The sequence below is a fragment of the Sminthopsis crassicaudata genome, chromosome 2, assembly GCF_048593235.1.
Source record: "Sminthopsis crassicaudata isolate SCR6 chromosome 2, ASM4859323v1, whole genome shotgun sequence".
NCBI lineage: Eukaryota > Metazoa > Chordata > Mammalia > Dasyuromorphia > Dasyuridae > Sminthopsis > Sminthopsis crassicaudata.
The window spans coordinates 315738268-315756599 of record NC_133618.1 but is presented as its reverse complement, the minus strand read 5'-3'; the positions used below and the strand labels follow the sequence as shown (position 1 = coordinate 315756599).

The 18332-nt window shown below is 40.0% G+C and overlaps 2 protein-coding genes across 3 annotated transcripts in view; one reads left to right on the top strand and one right to left on the bottom strand.

Annotated features, from left to right (window-relative positions):
• HEATR4 (HEAT repeat containing 4) overlaps positions 1–18332 on the bottom strand; it is an 83740-nt gene that overhangs the window by 3415 nt on the left and 61993 nt on the right. For both annotated transcript variants that reach the window (XM_074290073.1, XM_074290074.1), the window contains 4 exons: positions 10977–11166; positions 9718–9796; positions 6967–7126; positions 6015–6076 (listed from right to left, as the gene is read on the bottom strand). In XM_074290073.1, the coding sequence (XP_074146174.1) occupies positions 6015–6076; positions 6967–7126; positions 9718–9796; positions 10977–11166 (491 nt within the window). The remainder of the gene's footprint in view (positions 1–6014; positions 6077–6966; positions 7127–9717; positions 9797–10976; positions 11167–18332) is intronic.
• Positions 3338–5979, top strand: RIOX1 (ribosomal oxygenase 1). The gene has a single exon (XM_074290075.1). The coding sequence runs from the start codon at positions 3404–3406 to the stop codon at positions 5921–5923; it is 2520 nt and encodes an 839-aa protein (XP_074146176.1). The 5' UTR covers positions 3338–3403; the 3' UTR covers positions 5924–5979.

Sequence of the window (18332 nt, the reverse complement as noted above, 5' to 3'; positions counted from 1 at the left end):
TGTGTGTGTGTGTGTTTATCTCTTCCTTCAGGACAGAGTTGGTCATATTTTAATTCTTTTTTGTGTGTGTGCTATTACTGTTCTTTTCATTTCCATTGTCATTGTCTATATTGAGAGGCTGGAAAGGAGTATTTATTAAGCATGTCCCCAAGCATTTTATAAATATCTCATATGATTCTAGCAACAACTCTGAGAGGTAGGGGTATTTCTTTTCTTTTCTTTTCTTTTTAAAGCTTTTTATTTACAAAACATATGCATGGGTAATTTTTCAAAATTGACCCTTACAAAACCTTCCGTTCCAAATTTCTCCTCCTTTTCCTCACCCCCTTCCCTAGATGGCAGGTAGTCCAATACATTAAATATGTTAAAATATATGTTAAATCCAATATCTGTTTGCATATTTATACAGTTATCTTGTTGCACAAGAAAAATCATATCAAAAAGGGAAAAAAAACTGCAAAAGAAAACAAAATGCAATCAAATAACAATAAAGAGAGTGAGAATGCTATGATGTGATCCACACTTAGTTCCCACTGTTCTCTCTCTGGGTGTAGATGGCTCTCTTCATCACTGAACAATTAGAACTAGTCTTAATCATCTTCTTGTTGAAGAGAGCCACATCCATCAGAATATTTCATTGTATAGTCTTCTTGTTGTGTATAATAATCTTCTGGTTCTGCTCATTTCACTCAGCATCAGTTAACATAAGTCTCTCCAGGCCCTTCTGAAACATCCTGTTGGTCATTTCTTACAGAACAATAATATTCCATAACATTCATATACCACAATTTACTCAGCCATTCTCCAATTGGTGGGCATCCACTTAGTTTCCAGTTTCTGGGCACTACAAAGAGGGGCTGCCACAAACATTCTTGCACATACAGGTCCCTTTCCCTTCTTTAAGATCTCTTTGGGATATAAGCCCAGTAGTAACACTGCTGGATCAAAAGGTATGCACAGTTTGATAACTTTTTGGGCATAGTTCCAAATCATTCTCCAGAATGGCCGGATTCTTTCACAGCTCCACCAACAATGTATCAGTGTTCCAGTTTTCCCCCATCCCCTCCAACATTCATCATTATTTGTTCCTGTCATCTTAGCCAATCTGACAGATGTGTGGTGGTATCTCAGAGTTGTCTTAATTTGCATTTCTCTGATCAATAGTGATTTGGAGCATTTTTTCATATGACTACAAATAGTGGAATAGATTAGATTCACAGAACAAAATAGTCAAAGACTATAGTAATCTAGTGTTTGACAAACCCAAAGACCCCAGTTTTGGGGATAAGAATTCACTATTTGACAAAAACTGCTGGGAACATTGGAAACTAGTATGTCAGAAATTAGGCACTGGCCCACACCTAACACCCTATACCAAGATAAGGTTGACATGGGTTCATGATCTAGACATAAAGAATATTATAAACAAATTAGAGGAACATAGCATAGTTTACTGTAATGTTCTCTGGGAGCAGGTTTCTTGGAGGGCTTCTGGAAACAGCCTTAGTTTCAGTTCAGTGTAATAACTCCAAATGCAGCCAGGGATTAAAGTCCAAATCCTTTATTTTCTCCTTTAAAGTCTTGTCTCTTTTCCTGGGGCCTGGTTAGCTTTCTTAGAGGCCTATCTCTCTCCTTGGTCCCAAGAGCTCTCTTTGAATGTCTCCATCCAGCACAAAGGTAGAAGTTGGAATGAATCTTGACTCCTCCTCCCAGAGTGGGCTTATCCTTGTGAACTCCTCTCTTTATATATATACACACACACAATCTAAAGGTGTGAATTCCTTTAAAGGTGTGAACTAAGTACATACACATTAGCACCTTGTTTCAAGTTCTGGCCTATAACAGTTTACCTCTCAGATCTGTGGAGGAAGAAGGAATTCCTGACCAAAGAAGAACTAGAGATCATTATTGATCACAAAATAGAAAATTTTGATTATATTAAGTTGAAAAGTTTTTGTACAAGCAAAACTAATGCAGACAAGATTAGAAGGGAGGAAAACATTTTTACATTCAAAGGTTCTGATAAAGGCCTCATTTCTAAAATATATAGAGAAATGACTCAAATTTGTAATAGTTCAAGCCATTCTCTAGAAGTCAGAGAAAGTAGATTCAAATCCTATTCTCTGACTTTTTTTTTCCCCCTGAGGCTGGGGTTAAGTGACTTGCCCAGGGTCACACAGCTAGGAAGTGTCAAGTGTCTGAGATCACATTTGAACTAGGGTCCTCTTGAATTCAGGGCTGGTGCTCTGTCCACTGCGCCACCTAGCTGCCCTCAAGCCATTCTCCAATTGATAAATGATCAAAGGATATGAACAGACAATTTTAAGGTAGGGGCTATTTTTATCCCCATTTTATAGCAGGGAAAATTCTGGCTGAAAGAGATTAAATGACTTGCTTAGGATAACTCAGATAATAAATGTCTGAAGCAGGATTTAAACTTAAGACCAGATTCTGGATATAGCCAAAGCAGGAATTTGTTTTTGCCTGACTAAATATGCACTTCAAAGATTTTTTTTTCCCTAAGGAGAGTGAAGGGGGAGAGAAAATAGATTCTGTTAATTGAAAAAATAAAATAAAACTTTATAATAATAGCTTTTGATTATTCAAAATATATACAAAGATAGTTTTCAACATTCACTCTTGCAAAATCTTGAATGTCTAACATTCTCTTCCTTCCCTCTCCTCCTACCCCCTCCCATAGACCCGGCAGTGCTTTTAGGAGGGTGGTGTTTGTACGCAGCAGTATCTGGCATTAATAAATACTGCCATGAAGATTGGTAGTGAAATTGGGGATCCGCTTTTCTCTTATTCTGTCCAACTCAGGGTGAGAAAAGCTCTCACGAAAACTTTGCTGCACCTCCCCCCATCTCTTTCCTTTTCTTTCTGGGCATTTAAGTATATACTCCCACGCCCATCCCAACTGGGGAAGGAGCAGCAAATTCCTTTTATCTTTATGCTTTCACGGGTCCCATCAGTGCTTCCGCGCTCCACCTACAGCGCTAAGTGACTCGAAAATACCGCCTCTCCCGCCGGGGTTTACAGTCGAAAAGGGTAGGAGTATTTTAATAGGCAAATAAAGTCTAACAGTATAGTTTTGACCTCAGGGTACACTAAAACTTCACGAGTAGAGCATCGGGTTTAGATGGATTTTAACCTTAGTTCTCGAGGTCAGGGACTAAAAGTGGACCGCCCTAGCAAGAGAACCTCCGCCTCCCACAGACTCAGAACTCCTCCTTGGGGCCGAGCTCCGCGGAAGGCCCCGCCCCATTCCGACGTACTGCGTCACTTACGGAGCTTCCGGGACTGCTTTTCCCGGGACCTCTGTTAGAAGCCCAGCCGGAAGGGGAGGAGCCCCGCCAGCTACAAATTATTTATTTTATTTTTTTTTTTTTAAGTCTCCAACATGGACGGCACACGTGTGTCCGCTTTAGCCATCTACCGCTTGCAGGAGCACGCCGGCTTCATCAAGAAAGAGATACCCAGTCGACCGCAGAAGCCGAGAAAAGGACATCTCCTGTCTCTTAACAAAAATATTAAAAAGAAGCAAAAACAGAAGGAGAAGAAGAAGGTGAGCCTGAATAACGGATGCTCCCAGGTAGGGCTAGAGGTGCCCGATCCGTTGCCAAAAAAAGATGATGATTTTAAAGTGGGAGGGGAGCCCGAGGCAGGAGCCCCACAGGCTAGTCCGCTAGTAGCCGAAGTAGAAAAACGGAGCCGGGGCCTTAGGAGGCAGAAAGCCCAGACTGAGACCGCGGAGCCCGAAAGGGTCCTGCCCTCGACGGCTCGGGCTGAAGAGGCGAGGGAGGAGGAATCGCTCCCTGCCCCTGCGGCAGGAGAGAAGCGGAGCGGGACCTCCAGCAATCAGAAAGTCAAAAGACAGTCGGAGGAGCCCGAAAGGGTCCAGCCTCGCACCCAGACGGCAGTGGTGGAAGAGGAGAGAGAGGCGGGGCCGTCTGCTGTAGCGGAGAAAGTGAGCGGGGTCTCAAAGCATCAGAAAGTCAAGAAAAAGGGCGCTTTGTCTCAGACGGCTCAGACAGGAGAGGAGAGAAAAGTGGAACAGGCTTCTGCGGCAGCGGAAAAACTGAGCGAGGGCCGAAGGAAGCAGCAAGTCAAGAGAGAGACGCCGGAGCCCGAAAGGGTCCTACCCCCGGCAGGGCGCAGAGAAGAAGGGAGGAAAGTGGAACAGCTTCCTGGGACTGTAGAAAAACTGAGCGAGGGTCCAAGGAAAAAGAAAGTCAAAAGACAGGCAGCAGAGCCTGAAAGGGATCTACCCCCGACGGGGCGGGTAGATGAGGAGAGGGAAGTGGAACCGTCTCTCGGGGCGGCCAAGAAGCAAAAAGTTAGGAGACAGGGAGCGGAACCCGTAAGGGCCCCATCCCCACCTCCAACCCCGACTCCGACTGTTGTTATAGAAAAACTGAGCGGGGGCCCAAAGCGCAAGAAAGTCAAGCGAGACCAGGTGGGCGGGGACAAGAAGAAGGGGGAAGAAGGAGCCCGAGGAGAGCTGGTAGAAGGGCACAGCAGCTGCGGAGCGGGGTCCGGGGTCCCTTCCCTGCAGCAAGTGCTCCAGGAGCTGGGGCAGATTCCGCACAGCAAGCGTCGGGCCGCCCGTCTCTTCGAATGGTTGATCTCGCCGCTGCCCGTGGACCATTTCTTTAGCTGGATGTGGGAGAAGGACGCGGTGCTGGTTCGGCGGGGCAACCCGGATTACTACCGGGGCCTGTTCTCCACGGCCGAACTGGACGCGGTGCTGCGAGGGGAGGACGTGCAGTTCGGGTTGCACCTGGATGCCGCGCGCTACCGGAACGGCCAGCGCGAGACTCTGAACCCGCCGGGGCGGGCCCTTCCGGCCACCGCGTGGTCTCTGTACCGAGACGGCTGCTCGCTGCGCCTCTTGTGTCCGCAGGCCTTCTCGGCCGTCGTGTGGCAGGTGCTGTCTGTGCTCCAGGAGCATTTCGGCAGCATGGTGGGCGCCAACGCCTACCTCACGCCGCCGGACTCCCAGGGCTTCGCCCCTCACTACGATGACATCGAAGCCTTCATCCTGCAGCTGGAGGGGAAGAAACTCTGGCGCGTCTACAAACCCCGGGAGTCGGCGGAAGAACTCCCCCAGTTTTCCAGCCCTAACTTTGGACCTCAGGGCTTGGGAAAACCCGTGCTGCAAGAAGTGCTGGAGCCTGGGGATCTGCTCTATTTCCCCCGGGGCTTTATCCACCAGGCCGAATGTGAGCCTGGGGTGCATTCCTTGCACCTCACTCTGTCTACCTTCCAGCGCAATTCTTGGGGGGACCTGCTTGAACCCCTGCTGCCGGCGGCTTTGCAAGCCGCCATGGAGGAGGATGTGGAATTCCGCAGGGGACTGCCCAGGGACTACCTAGATTACATGGGGGTTCAGCATTCAGAATCTGGGGACCCGCGTCGAGGTCCCTTCCTGGAGAAGGTGCAGAGATTGCTCGCCCGCTTGGTACAGTATGCGCCAGTGGACGCTGTGGCGGACCAGAGGGCCAAGGGCTTCCTCCACGACTGTTTGCCTCCAGTGTTGTCAGAGAAGGAGCGGGCGCTGAGCGTGCATGGGCTGCCGGCCCGCTGGGAGGCTGGGGAAGCTTGGGACGTGGGGGCAGAAATTACCACCGAGACCCAGGTCCGCCTGCTTCGCCATGGTTTGACTCGGTTAGTGAGTGAGGACGACAGTGTCCTGTTGTACTACACCGTGGAAAATTCTCGAGTCTATCACCAGGGGGAGCCCAAGTACCTGGAGATCGACTCCCAGTACACGGATGCCATCGAATACTTGTTCAGTTCTTATCCGGGTTTTGTGCAGGTGGGAGACCTGCCTTGTGATAATAGGAAGGACCAGGTTGCCTTAGTGACCATGTTGTTTGAAAAGGGGTTGCTCATCACCAAGAAACCTCTGACCCCATAGGCATTTCTTGTTGAGTCGGAAGTGAAAATAAAAATATTTTTGTTTCTACTCCCTTACCTTGTTCGTTCTCTTTGACTATGTTCATACTTACCTCTAAGGCTTTTTTCATGTCACAGGTATCAGAAGGTGACAGAGTGAAAGGGACATCAGGATCTAGGGACATAAAAGAAATCCCATCGGTAGTAGCGAGCCTTATAGTACCAAGTGCAAAGTACACCTGATATTTCATACAAGTTTGCAAGACCAGCACAGTCTTTCTGATTTCGAATTTGAATAAACTCTACTTTCATTCAATTATTAAAACATTCATATAAAGAACTCTGTGCTTTGCTGGGAGAAATTCAAAATTAAGAGCAAGACTAGATACTTCCTAGAGTTTATTTAAGTTCTATTTCAGAAGATTAAGAGTGGGATTCTGTTGGTGGGAGAGGATTATTAATATATGAAAGGTTCAGAATTCACTAAAATGCCAAAAAACCCTTTTTCAATTAGATTACATTGGATGGAGTTAGGAAAGAAGGTAAGTCTAAAGTGGCAACTAAGGAAAGGTCTGTGGAGTAGGACTGACTGGATGCCTTTGAGTTATTTGAACTACAAGAGTATTTTTTTTTAGGAGAGGGAGTTATCCTTTTTATTTTTTTTAATAACAAGTAGTTGTTAACCTGAACTTCCATTCATTAACAACTAATTTTCCATACTTAAAGGAACTTTTCCCTTTAGGCAGCATTATTATCTTTGTAGTGTGCTCATCAGTCTATTTTGTTAACTTAAAGAAATTATTTTAGTTGTAAATAATCTACTTCCCCTTTTTAAAATATTTTATTTTCAGAACTAAAATAGAAGGCTACATGAGCTCTAGTTTTATGGACAAACTAGTAAGAAACTGTTTCTGGAAACAGAAAACAAAAAGGTAACCTTTGGAGAATCATGGTAAAGAGACATGATCTGCAGAATAAGGGAGATACCCAGAAAAATACCAGCCCATTCAGGAACTTCTATTTATTGATGACATTAGTAGACAAGATTTATATTGGGAAACTTACCTTGAAAAGCATCTTTGAAAAAGTCTACAAAATGGGATGGTTTATCTTTTTGGGTACGGCTCTGATAGATGTATTTTGTTTCCTGCCGAATAGTTTGAGCAATTTCCTCAGTCTTCATTATTTTATTGATGATCAAGTCTTTCTGATTTAGTTCAGAAATCTAGGAAGAAAATGACAAAGCTAAAACATCTGTACTAGATTATAAAGGACATATAGCTGTGAATAAAAACTAAACACTATGTGATTGGACTGTGAAGTTACATATTTAAGTGAATTTTAGAGATGGGAACTATTTTTGGAAAAAGATCAGGGAGGAAGATGATATAGGAGGTATGGAGTTCCATGTAGAGAACGAACAGTACATTAGTACTATACTGTACAGTACGTTAAGTTCAACTGCCATCTTGCCAAAAGAGATTTTTCAAGTACAATCAGTTCTCATACCTATTACCCTCAGGGTAAACTCTTATTTTGCTGGGAGTTCTTGATCCTGTTTTAGGAAAGAAATTCATGAGTTGTTTGTGGCACTCTGATTAGTCAGGTCATCTGTTATCCTAGAATAAGAGGTAAATTATCACCTACTGAGTAGAAAAATAGCCCAGAAATTTATATGTAGACCTGTGCATGGGAATATTTTCTGTTTTACTTTATAAGTTGCATGCATTTGGCAGCTTGGACAATTCCAGAAATTGCTTGAGAAATTACATGAACAAACAACTTTGGTCCAACCTCAGGGGAAAAATATCTCATTGTCTTGAATGTGCACCAAAAGAAAATGTGAATATTTAGATATTCTAATGCTTTATTATAGTAAAATGAGTTGTTTAATCAGTGAAAGTAGCATATGGCAGAATCTCTTGAATAATCACTGCTTTCTTTTTAATAATCTTACTTTTTAAAGCCCCTTCCACATCCCACTTCACCAATTCCTTCTGTTTTTTCTTAACTCTTTGCAATTAAAAATAGGTAGGGATAAGATGTGTTCCCTCTTTAGTGTTCTATTATTTACAACCTTTGATTGGGTAGCATATTAAAGATTTAAAATATAGTTGGGGAGAGGGGTGTGCTGAGGAAGGAAGAAAGCCTTGTTGCATTAAGGGGAAGAAAACAAGTATTTATTAAGTACCTCCTAAGTGCCAAGTTCTGTACTAAGGGCTTTATGGATATTATCTTATTTGATCCTAACAATAATTATAGGAAGTAAGGGCATGTCCAGAATCATAGAAGTAAGTAACTGAGGCCAGTTTGAATTCGGATCTTACGATTTCAGATCCTGAACTCTGACCTGTTACATTACCTAGTTGCCTTATTGTAATGTTCTGGATGTAATTGTAATGTAATCTGTTTTGGAACATAATCCCTTCTAGGTCTCCAGGTGTGAAATCAAGTTTGTTCCTGAAACAGTAGTTGACTCTAAAGGAAATTAGGACGGAATGACTACTAAATTTTGCCAGCCTGAATAATTTAATGAACTCTTAAGATAGTTGGACATTTTTCAGAATTGCTAATGAAAATTTTTATTTTAGCTTTATAGACATTTTATTCAAGGGTGCCAAGTGAGAACTAATTGTCTGAAATAAATACACTAGCAAAATAATAAAAACTTTGTACTTGTAAAGCTTTTAAAAATTCAAATCCACTAAATTAATTGAGTGCTTTTTCTGCTAGGCAGTATGATAAATAATTTTAACATTTCAAATTGTTTTTATACCTTCAGTTTTGCTTTATTTTAGTAGCAACTCTGAAAGTTAAGAAATGCCCACTCTGTGAAATAGGACAAAAGAGGCATCCTCTCCTACCAACAGAATTCCACTCTTAGAATTTAGCTTTTGAAGTCAGAAGACTTTAGGTTTGAAGATAAGCTCAGTAACTTACTAGTTAGTGTGCCTTTGGGCAAGTTAAACAGTCAGTTAGCATTTATTAAGTGCCTTCTGTGTACCAAGCTTTGTACTAAATTCGAGGGATGAGAAGAAAGACAAAAACAACAAACTAGGTCCAACCCTTAAGACAATCACAGTCTAATGGTAGAGACTTTGAAAATTTGCAAACAATCTATTTACATCAAAAATATACAGGATCTGGCCTCAGAAGTCAAGAGGACCTGAGTTCAAATTTAGCCTCAGACACTTAGCAGCTGGGGAGTTCTTGGCAAACACTTAATCTCTGCCTCAGTTTCCTTAACTGAAAAAAGGGGAAAATAGCATCTAGTTTATAAGCTATAAGGGGTTTGAGGATCATATCAGTAAATCACATTTATTAAATGCTTGGCACTGTGTCTGGCACAAAGTAGGTATAAGAGTTTATTCCTTTCTCCCAATCCCTCAAAACAGGGTTGAATCAGAGGGAAGGTACTAAAATTAAGGGAAAATGGAAAAAGTTTCTTGCAGATGGAAAGACTTTAGCTGTGACTTGAAGAAAGCCAAGGAAACTAATAGGCAGAGAATAGCCTGGGGAGGGGATGAAAATGTGCTGAACACATGATATAAAGAAAGGCAAAAGATATCTTTCCCTTAAGAAGCCAATAATCTAATGGGGGAGACCACATGCAAAGAGCTGTGTTCAGATAATATATATACAGGATAAGGTGAATGTCATTCATAGAAGGCACTACAATTAAGAGAGTGGGAGAGAGGTGCACAGGTGTGTAATGTATATAGTATATGTTTGTATACAAATGGGGCAAAGGGGGTACATGTCTGCCAAAGACCCAGACGCAATTTTCAACCATGAACACAGCCTCCATGAATCTACCTTATTCTTGATCAGTTGAAGCATCACTTGGTTTCCTCTATCTTTTAAGTTAAGAATCTTCATTGCAGTATTTATTTCTCTAAAAACAAAAAAATAGGAGACCTTACAGGAAAGAAACTTGGGAATTTCCAGGGCAAAAAAACCAATTGTACAACAATGAAGGTTAGGTGGTTTGTCTCTTCTTATTTCATGAGGTAAGAGAGGCAACACTGATCAGAGTAAGAGACTACCTACTTGACAGTGAAGTTTCCCCAGCAACCTCTGATCTTGGGAATAGCTTCTAGCCTTGTTGGTATTTGGTGGGTCCAATAATCTGGCAAAGGGTGGACCTATGTCTATACTCTTAATACATACATCCTACAGAATGAGGCCCTGGATGTCCTTTGAACAGGCTCTCAGGGGAGCTGGAAAGCATGTATTTTACGATGTAGTAGGTAGGCTCTGAGACTTACATGTAGGAGCCAGCATAGTGTGGTAGAAAGAACAGTAACCTGTAGTCAGATACTCAGGGTACACATCCCACCTCTCACTCTTTTGTGACCTTAGGACGTCAGTTTTTTCAGCTTACAAATGAGGGAGTTGGATTCGACTTTTTTTTTTTCCCCCCGCAGCTAGGTGATAGAGTGGGTACTATTCTGGGCCTACATTCAAATCCAGCTTTAGTCACTTAATAACAACCCTATTTGCTTAAGTTTCCTCATTAACAGGGAAAAATAATAGCATCTACCTCCCAGGGTTATTATGAGGATCAAGAGAGATAATATTTGGGTTTTCCCCCCCTTATTTTTACTTAATTATTTTTATGAACGCTTTTTTATTTACAAAACACACACATGGTAATTTTTCAGTACTGATCCTTGCAAAACTTTTTGTTCCAAATTTTCCCCTCTTTCCCCCATCCCCTCTCCTAGATGGCAGGTAGTCCAATATATGTTAAGTCCAAAATATTTATACATATTTATATAGTTATCTTGCTATACAAGAAAAATCAGATCTAGAAAGAAAAAAAAAACTGAGAAGGAAAACAAAATGCAAGCAAACAATAACAGAAAGCATGAAAATGCTATGTTATGGCAAACACTCAGTTTGGCATACACTTCTCTGGGTGTATATGTCTTTCTTCATCATGGAACAATTGGAACTGGTTTGAGTCAGAGAGACAATATTTGTAAAGCACTCAGCACAGTGACTGGCATAGTAAATGTTCCATAAATTATTTTCCCTCATTCAGTTCTACCTCCTTGTGCTAGAGGGCTTACCGAAGAACAGCTTCATGGCTCTCCAGGAGGAGTACATCTAGGAAGATGTCTCGGATTTGGTCTCCCTGAAGTTGAAGGGCAATGATGCTTCTGCAGGCTTCCAAACGCACCCCTGGCTCATCCTCATAGTGGATAGCCCAGAGTAAGAGGTCTATTAGCTGGGGACTTACTTGCCCAATCATTCCCAAAGCTGCCAAGAAGAGATAACAATCATTCCTTTTCACTTAGACTATAGCTTCATTCTCAGAACCAATTAGAGAGCTTCATGAATATTAGAAATAGGTAGGTTTGGTGTGATTTGAAGGGTAAAAATAACTTTATGAACCTTATCACTGTTAGTATTCTTCATTTTAGAATGGGAAAAATGGAAGGGAGAGTTTGGTTTACTTTCCTTTTTTTGTAGAGACAATATGATTTAAGTGACCCTCATGATTCTAGGGCCAGTCACTGTGCCACCTAACTGGCCCAAACATTGTTTCTGGAATTCTTCAGTTACATTAGCAAATGAGCTTGGATAGTTTATCAGGTTTTCTAGTTTTGATACCTTAGGCCTCAAGGGGATAAAAAACATATAAATTAGTTTTAGTGGGGAGTGGGATGGAGATTTACTATCATTTCTTCTCATTTCTTTCTAGTAAGTTAAATATACTTCAGAGGTCTATGTTTTTTCCCCCCCACAACTTGACTTTGATGAAAATTTTTTGTATAACTTCTTAAGTGGTTTCTTAATTGTGGGTGTGGATAAGGGAGAGAACTGAGAACTCAAAAATTTTAGAAACACATAATTTTTTTTTGTTTTGAATATAACTGGGGAAAAACTATTAAAGAAATAAAAAATATACTTTCCAACAATTCTTACTGTTGGTACAGGATTTATGCTAGGAGAGAGTTCTTAGAAGGAGAATAGAACATATTTATTTCACATGCTTTGAGCTGAGCCTCTATTAAATGTACTAATAATATGTGTCAAAGAAGAAAGCAGCTCCTCAAATCCTCTTTATCCCAGATTTTACTCTCTTTTAATTATTTCCTATTTATCCTGTATATAGCTTACTTTATATTTATTTGTTTGCATGTTATCTCCCCCATTAGACTGTAAGCTCCTTGAAGGCAGAAAATGGAACTGACTTTTTCCTCTTGTTTATCCAGCTCCCACTTCAGTAATCTGGCCTTCATTTGCCAGCCTTGTTTCACCCCGGACTGCTATTTGAATGCTTGTACCTGTTGAATTCTCTCACAAGAAGACCTGTTTGTTCTTTCAGATCTAGGTTTCATGTTGTCTATAAGTGTATGTATATTCCATGTACTGGTGGTGAGAGGAATCAAATTTTCAGAAAATTTTGTATCTTTTTTTAAGTCTTGTTCTCAGAGTAGGATCCCCACCTGCTGCAATAATCAAACCAGGGTTGGGTAATTAGACAATTTTAAAGGTACCTTTTCTAACCCCTTCCTACACATGGAGATGAGCAATAGATCATTAAAAGGCTGCTCAGCTACCCAGAGGCTGCCAAATCCTCCTGGGGCTTCCAGTGAGGCCCTGTGGCCTAAACTACCTGAATGCAGGGCTGTGATCACAGCTCCCGGTATATCCCCCCACCTGCTGCTGCTTCATCACTTGCCTATCATCACAGGGCTTTGAGATAGGCAGAAATGGTAAAACAGTCTGCTAGGGTTTTTGGATTCCTACATAATCGCTTCCATTTGAATTGTCTCAGGAAGACTCTGAAGTTCACCTGGCAGGATAAACTATTAGACACTGAGGTCCTTTCTCAAACTCAACTTTCAAGCATTCCAACTTTATTGCAGAATAAATAAAAACTCTGTTGAGTTGGCGACATTGTTAGAACGCCAAATTCTAATGCAAATTCTAATTCAAAATGCCCGCCAAAAAAAAAAAAAAAAAAAAAAAACCCAAAAACCAAAAAACATTTAGGAAGAACTCAGAAAGGGCAAGAGCTCACATAGTGGTTAGAAAAAGCCATACAAGGACACTCTCAAGGTCTTATGTAAGAATTTTAGAAAATTATTTGTATGACATGGGAGACACTGGTATAGGACCATCCAGCATGGTGGGCTCTCATCTGAGAAGGTGCTGTGCTCTATGAGCAAAGCAGAATTAAATTACCCCAAAGGAAATGTGAGGTGCACAAAATTAGAGAATCTACCCAAATGTTCACAGGGACTATTTGTGTCCTCCAACCTGTGGCAGAGCATCTTGAGCTCGTATAACTCTGATCAGCCACAGTGGGACACACTGTAATTCTGCTCTAACATAATGATGTAATTTTGGACCGCTTCCAGAACAAAGGACAACTACCAATTCAGGGCTCATCTTCAGCTGCCTAACAAAGGTTTGTTGATTTAGGCAGGGAGAGTTTCTTGGGCTGTAGAATCCCACTTTAAAGGTCCATTTTTTTATTGTGCCTTATAAGTTGTGGCTTATGCTTCAAGGCAAATAACTGAAGAGTCCTTAGAATAGGCCTGATGTATTCCTAGAACTAATTGTTCTACAATCTACATCGTAAATACACACACTATATATCTACAATATATATTATATTTTATATATGTCATGTATAATATGCAACATATTATATATAATATACCTACAATATATTTTATATATGTCATGTATAATATGCAACATATTATATATAATATAGAACATAATATATAATTATATAACATTATATAAAAATATACACACTATAGCATAGTATATATGTGTGTGTGTAATCATATATATATGTGTGTGTGTGTATATATATATATATATATATATATATATATATATATGCTAATCTACTAATTGTGGCATCTCCTTTGTTAATTTTTTTTCTTCTTTTTTCTGAGGCTGGGGTTAAGTGACTTGCCTAGGGTCACACATCTAGGAAGTATTAAGTATCTGAGACCAGATTTGAACTCCTGAATTCAGGAGCTGGTGCTCTATCCACTGTGCCACCTAGCTGCCCCCTCCTTTGTTAATTTACAATCTATGTGAGCAGTCCTTTGCTTACAACGGACAGCCTCCAATCGCTAAATCTCTGGCTCTCCTTGAACTGTGGAAGGGTATAGACACCTCAAAACATACCTCTATGGAAAACTGTCATATTTTCATTTCCACTTATCTTCCCCTTATTTCCAACTGGGTAACTAAGAATTTAAAAAATATACATTTATAGCATTCGTTTTTTATATCACCTTCACCTGAAATAATGAAGCAAGCCATACCCAGTAATGAGAAATTAAAAAAAAAAAAAAAGAAAAAGAAAAGTATTATTAAAAAACCAATGAAACACTCCAACCAAGTCTGGCAATTTAAATTATGTTCTATAAAACTTAGTCTCCAAAGAAGAAAAGTAGGGCTATTTTTTTCATCTTCACAGCCAAGCTTTCATTTTTTTTCTTCCATTATGTTTTACAAATGAATCTGTAGTCTATTGTCTTCCCAATTTTCTTCTAAATATTTAATTAAGTTATTTTTTAATCTCTTGCTTCATCTCTCTTTTTTTTTTTTAATAGTTTTTATTTACCAGATATATGCATGGGTAATTTTACAGCATTGACAATTGCCAAACCTTTTGTTCTGATTTTTCCCCTCCTTCCCCTCCCCCCCAGATGGCAGGTTGACCAATACATGTTAAATATGTTAAAGTATAAATTAAAAACAATAAAATGTATACATGTCCAAACAGTTATTTTGCTGTATAAAAAGAATCAGACTTTGAAATAGCATACAATTAGCCTATGAAGAAAATCAAAAATGCAGGCAGATAAAATTAGAGGGATTGGGAATTCTATGTGGTGGTTCATAGTCATCTCCTAGAGTTCTTTCACTGGGTGTAACTGGTTCAGTTCATTACTGCTCTATTGGAACTGATTTGGCTCATCTCACTGTTGGAGAGAGCCACGTCCATCAGAACTGATCATCATATAACCTTGCTGTTGCCATGTACAATGATCTCCTGGTTCTGCTCATTTCACTCAGCATCAGTTCATGTAAGTCTCTTCAGGCCTCTCTGAAATCATTCTGCTGGTCATCTCTTACAAAACAATAATATTCCATAGTATTCATATACCACAATTTATTCAGCCATTCTCCAATTGATGGGTATCCACTCAGTTTCCAGTTTCTGGCCACCACAAAGATGGCTGGCACAAACATTCTTGTATATACAGGTCCCTTTCCCTCCTTTAAGATCTCTTTGGGATAAAAGCCCAGTAGGAACACTATTGGGTCAAAGGGAATGCAAAGTTTGATAACTTTTTGAGCATAGTTCCAAATTTCTTCCTTAATTTCTTTTAGATATAGTCCTTATGGCCAAGTTATTTTTTTCCCCTTTAAGACTTGTGCTTGGTGGAGCTGGTTAATTTCTTGGGTTTCTCAACTCCAAGTGTTTCTTCACTGTACTCAGCATTTTCTTCTATGTCTTCATGTTTCCGGCCTCAGTTTTTGGTCCGTGGTTCTGTGTGAAGGAGAAACATTGCTTCCTCCTGCACTTTTGATTCAAATAAGGGAATTCCTACAGTGTCCTGTCCCCTAGCAGTCTGATTGCTGAAATTCTGTGGTGAGATCAGGCCCTGCCTACAGGCCTCAAAAGGCCTTGGGTGTGTGACAGTCCCAGTCCTTTTCCTCCTATACATTGACCTATGGCGATTAGGTCCCCTGCTGCTCAGCAACCCTAGGACCAATCAGGATCCCACTGGCTTTGGGACCCTGATCTTTGTGCTGACTTCCTGGTCCACTTCCTTGTCTCCACTCAGAATACCTGGAGAGAATCTCCATGTGCAGTTCTGGAGCAGATGGAAGAATCTATTGCTATTATAATAGCCTTTAGTTTTCTTTATTATTATTATTTCTTTAGAGAGGGCTGGAGTATTTATAGAAAAGCGAGAGCCCTCTAGATCCGTTCACATTTCAGTAATAATTAATAATTATTACAAGTAATTAATTACAGTAATAAAAAGTAAAAATTAGTTTGTAGTCTGATCCCTTTGTTATGGGCAGCTAGGTGGCACAGTGGCTAGAGAGCCAGACCTGGAGTCAGGAAGACATCTTCCTGAGTTCAAAATTGACCTCAAATCCTTAATGTGTGACCCTGGGCAAGACAATCCTATTTGCTTTAGTTTCCTAATCTGTAAAATGAGCTAGAGAAGAAGTGGCAAAACCGTCCAGTATCTCTGCCAAGAGAACCAAAAAAATCATGACTTATAAACAACTGAAGTGAAATCTTTTGGCTGCCATCTCTTTCTCTTTGGCAAGGAGATCAAGTGTTGTTGGCCACCACAATTGTTATGCGGCATCTTATGATGAGGTGACTTTTGCTTTAGTTAAACTTCAGTAATAGATGTAGTGAACTTTGGTAGCAAAATAATCCAGATAGTCTTTGCCTTTTTTTCATTTCCCAATGTTCATTGTGGATGGCTTGTCTGTAAAGGTCAGACTATTGTAATGTTCACGGTGTCATCTCATTTTAAGCTTCTCTTCTACATTGATTTTTATTTGAGGCTTGGTTTTAATTAGTTGACGATCTGACTGCACATAGAAGGCAATTCATCTGCACATGTTTAACATTGGATTACTTGCTCTCTGGGGAGGGAGTGGGGAGAAGGAAGGGAGAAAAATTTGGAACCCAAGGTTTTGCAAGGGTAAATGTTGAAAATTATCCAAGCATAAGTTTTGAGAATAAAAAGCTATTATAAAAAAAAAAAAAAGGCAATTATCAGCAACCTCTCATTTTGGGTCTGTTAAGATACAATTTAATTTTTAAAAATGATTCTATTTGGTGCTCACTGTATCCATTACAAAGATATACATATATACATACACATGCATTTTTATCGATATAATGCAATACATCGCATACATGCACATAGGTATACATATACACAAATATACTGCTCTCACACATGCACACATACATAATACATACATACACACAATATAGATAATACATATATATACACATGCATGTACACATATACAGATGTACGTATGCATATCTATCTAATCTCCACAGGATCACATAACTAATCGACAGAACAATGACATATCAATCACTTTCCAACTCTCTTCTGGATAAAAGTAGGAATGGGAATAAGACTTAGCATTTTGCTAGTATAGGGAACTCCCACATAAGGAAACTTTCTCTATCAAAGCAAATTAGCTTCTTTTATGCAACTAGGTAGGGGAGCTAAATGGTGCAGTGGTTAGACTACCAGGCCTAGAGTCAAGAAGACTTGAGTTCCCTCATCTGTAAAATAAGCTGGCAATGGAAATGGCAAATCACTCCGATATCTCTGCCAAGGAAACTCCAAATATTCTGATGGACGTGGCCCTCTTCAACAATGAGATGAACCAAATCAGTTCCAATAGAGCAGTAATGAACTGAACCAGCTACACCCAGCGAAAGAACTCTAGGAGATGACTATGAACCACTACATGGAATTCCCAATCCCTCTATTTTTGTCCCCCTGCATTTTTTATTTCCTTCACAGGCTAATTGTACACAATTTCAAAGTCCGATTCTTTTTGTTCAGCGAAACAACAGTTTGGACATGTATACATATATTGTATTTAATTTATACTTTAACATATGTAACATGTACTGCTCAACCTACCATCTGGAGGGAGGAAGGAGTGGAAAAATCAGAACAAAAGGTTTGGCAATTGTCAATGTTGTAAAAATTACCCATGCATATATCTGGTAAATAAAAACTATTAAAAAAAGAAAAAGATAAACTGAATTTAGGGGATGGCAAACTACGCTTGAAAACCAAATCTTGACCAATCTGTTTTTGTAAAGTTTTACTGGAATTACTCTTAGGTCAAAATAAGAGAACACTCAAGGGAACGTGATTTCTGTGTTCAAATGTTTTAAGGGTTTTTTTTTTTTTTGTTTTGTTTTCCTGTTTGACTTCAGAAGTGAGCAATAGTTGGAAGTTATTGAGGAAGATTTATTGTTCTTGAGTTATTTCAGTCACGTTTGACTCTTCATGACTATTTAAGCAATTTACTTCCTCTTCTGTTAATCTGGGAAGCTTATATTTTTGGAGGTAGTTATCCATTTCACTTAGGTTATCAAATTTATTGGCATAAAGTTGGGCAAAGTAACTTATTATTTCTCTAATTTCCTCTTTTCATTTTTAAGACTAACAATTTGATTTTCCTCCTTTTTCTAATCAGATTTACCAAAGGTTTATCTATCTTATTGGTTTTTTCATAAAACCAACTCTTAGTTTTATTAGTTCAATAGTTTTTTTGGTTGAAAATGGCCACATCCATCAGAATTGATCATCATATATTGTTGTTGAAGTATACAACGATCTCCAATTTGATTGGGGGGGGGGGTTAAT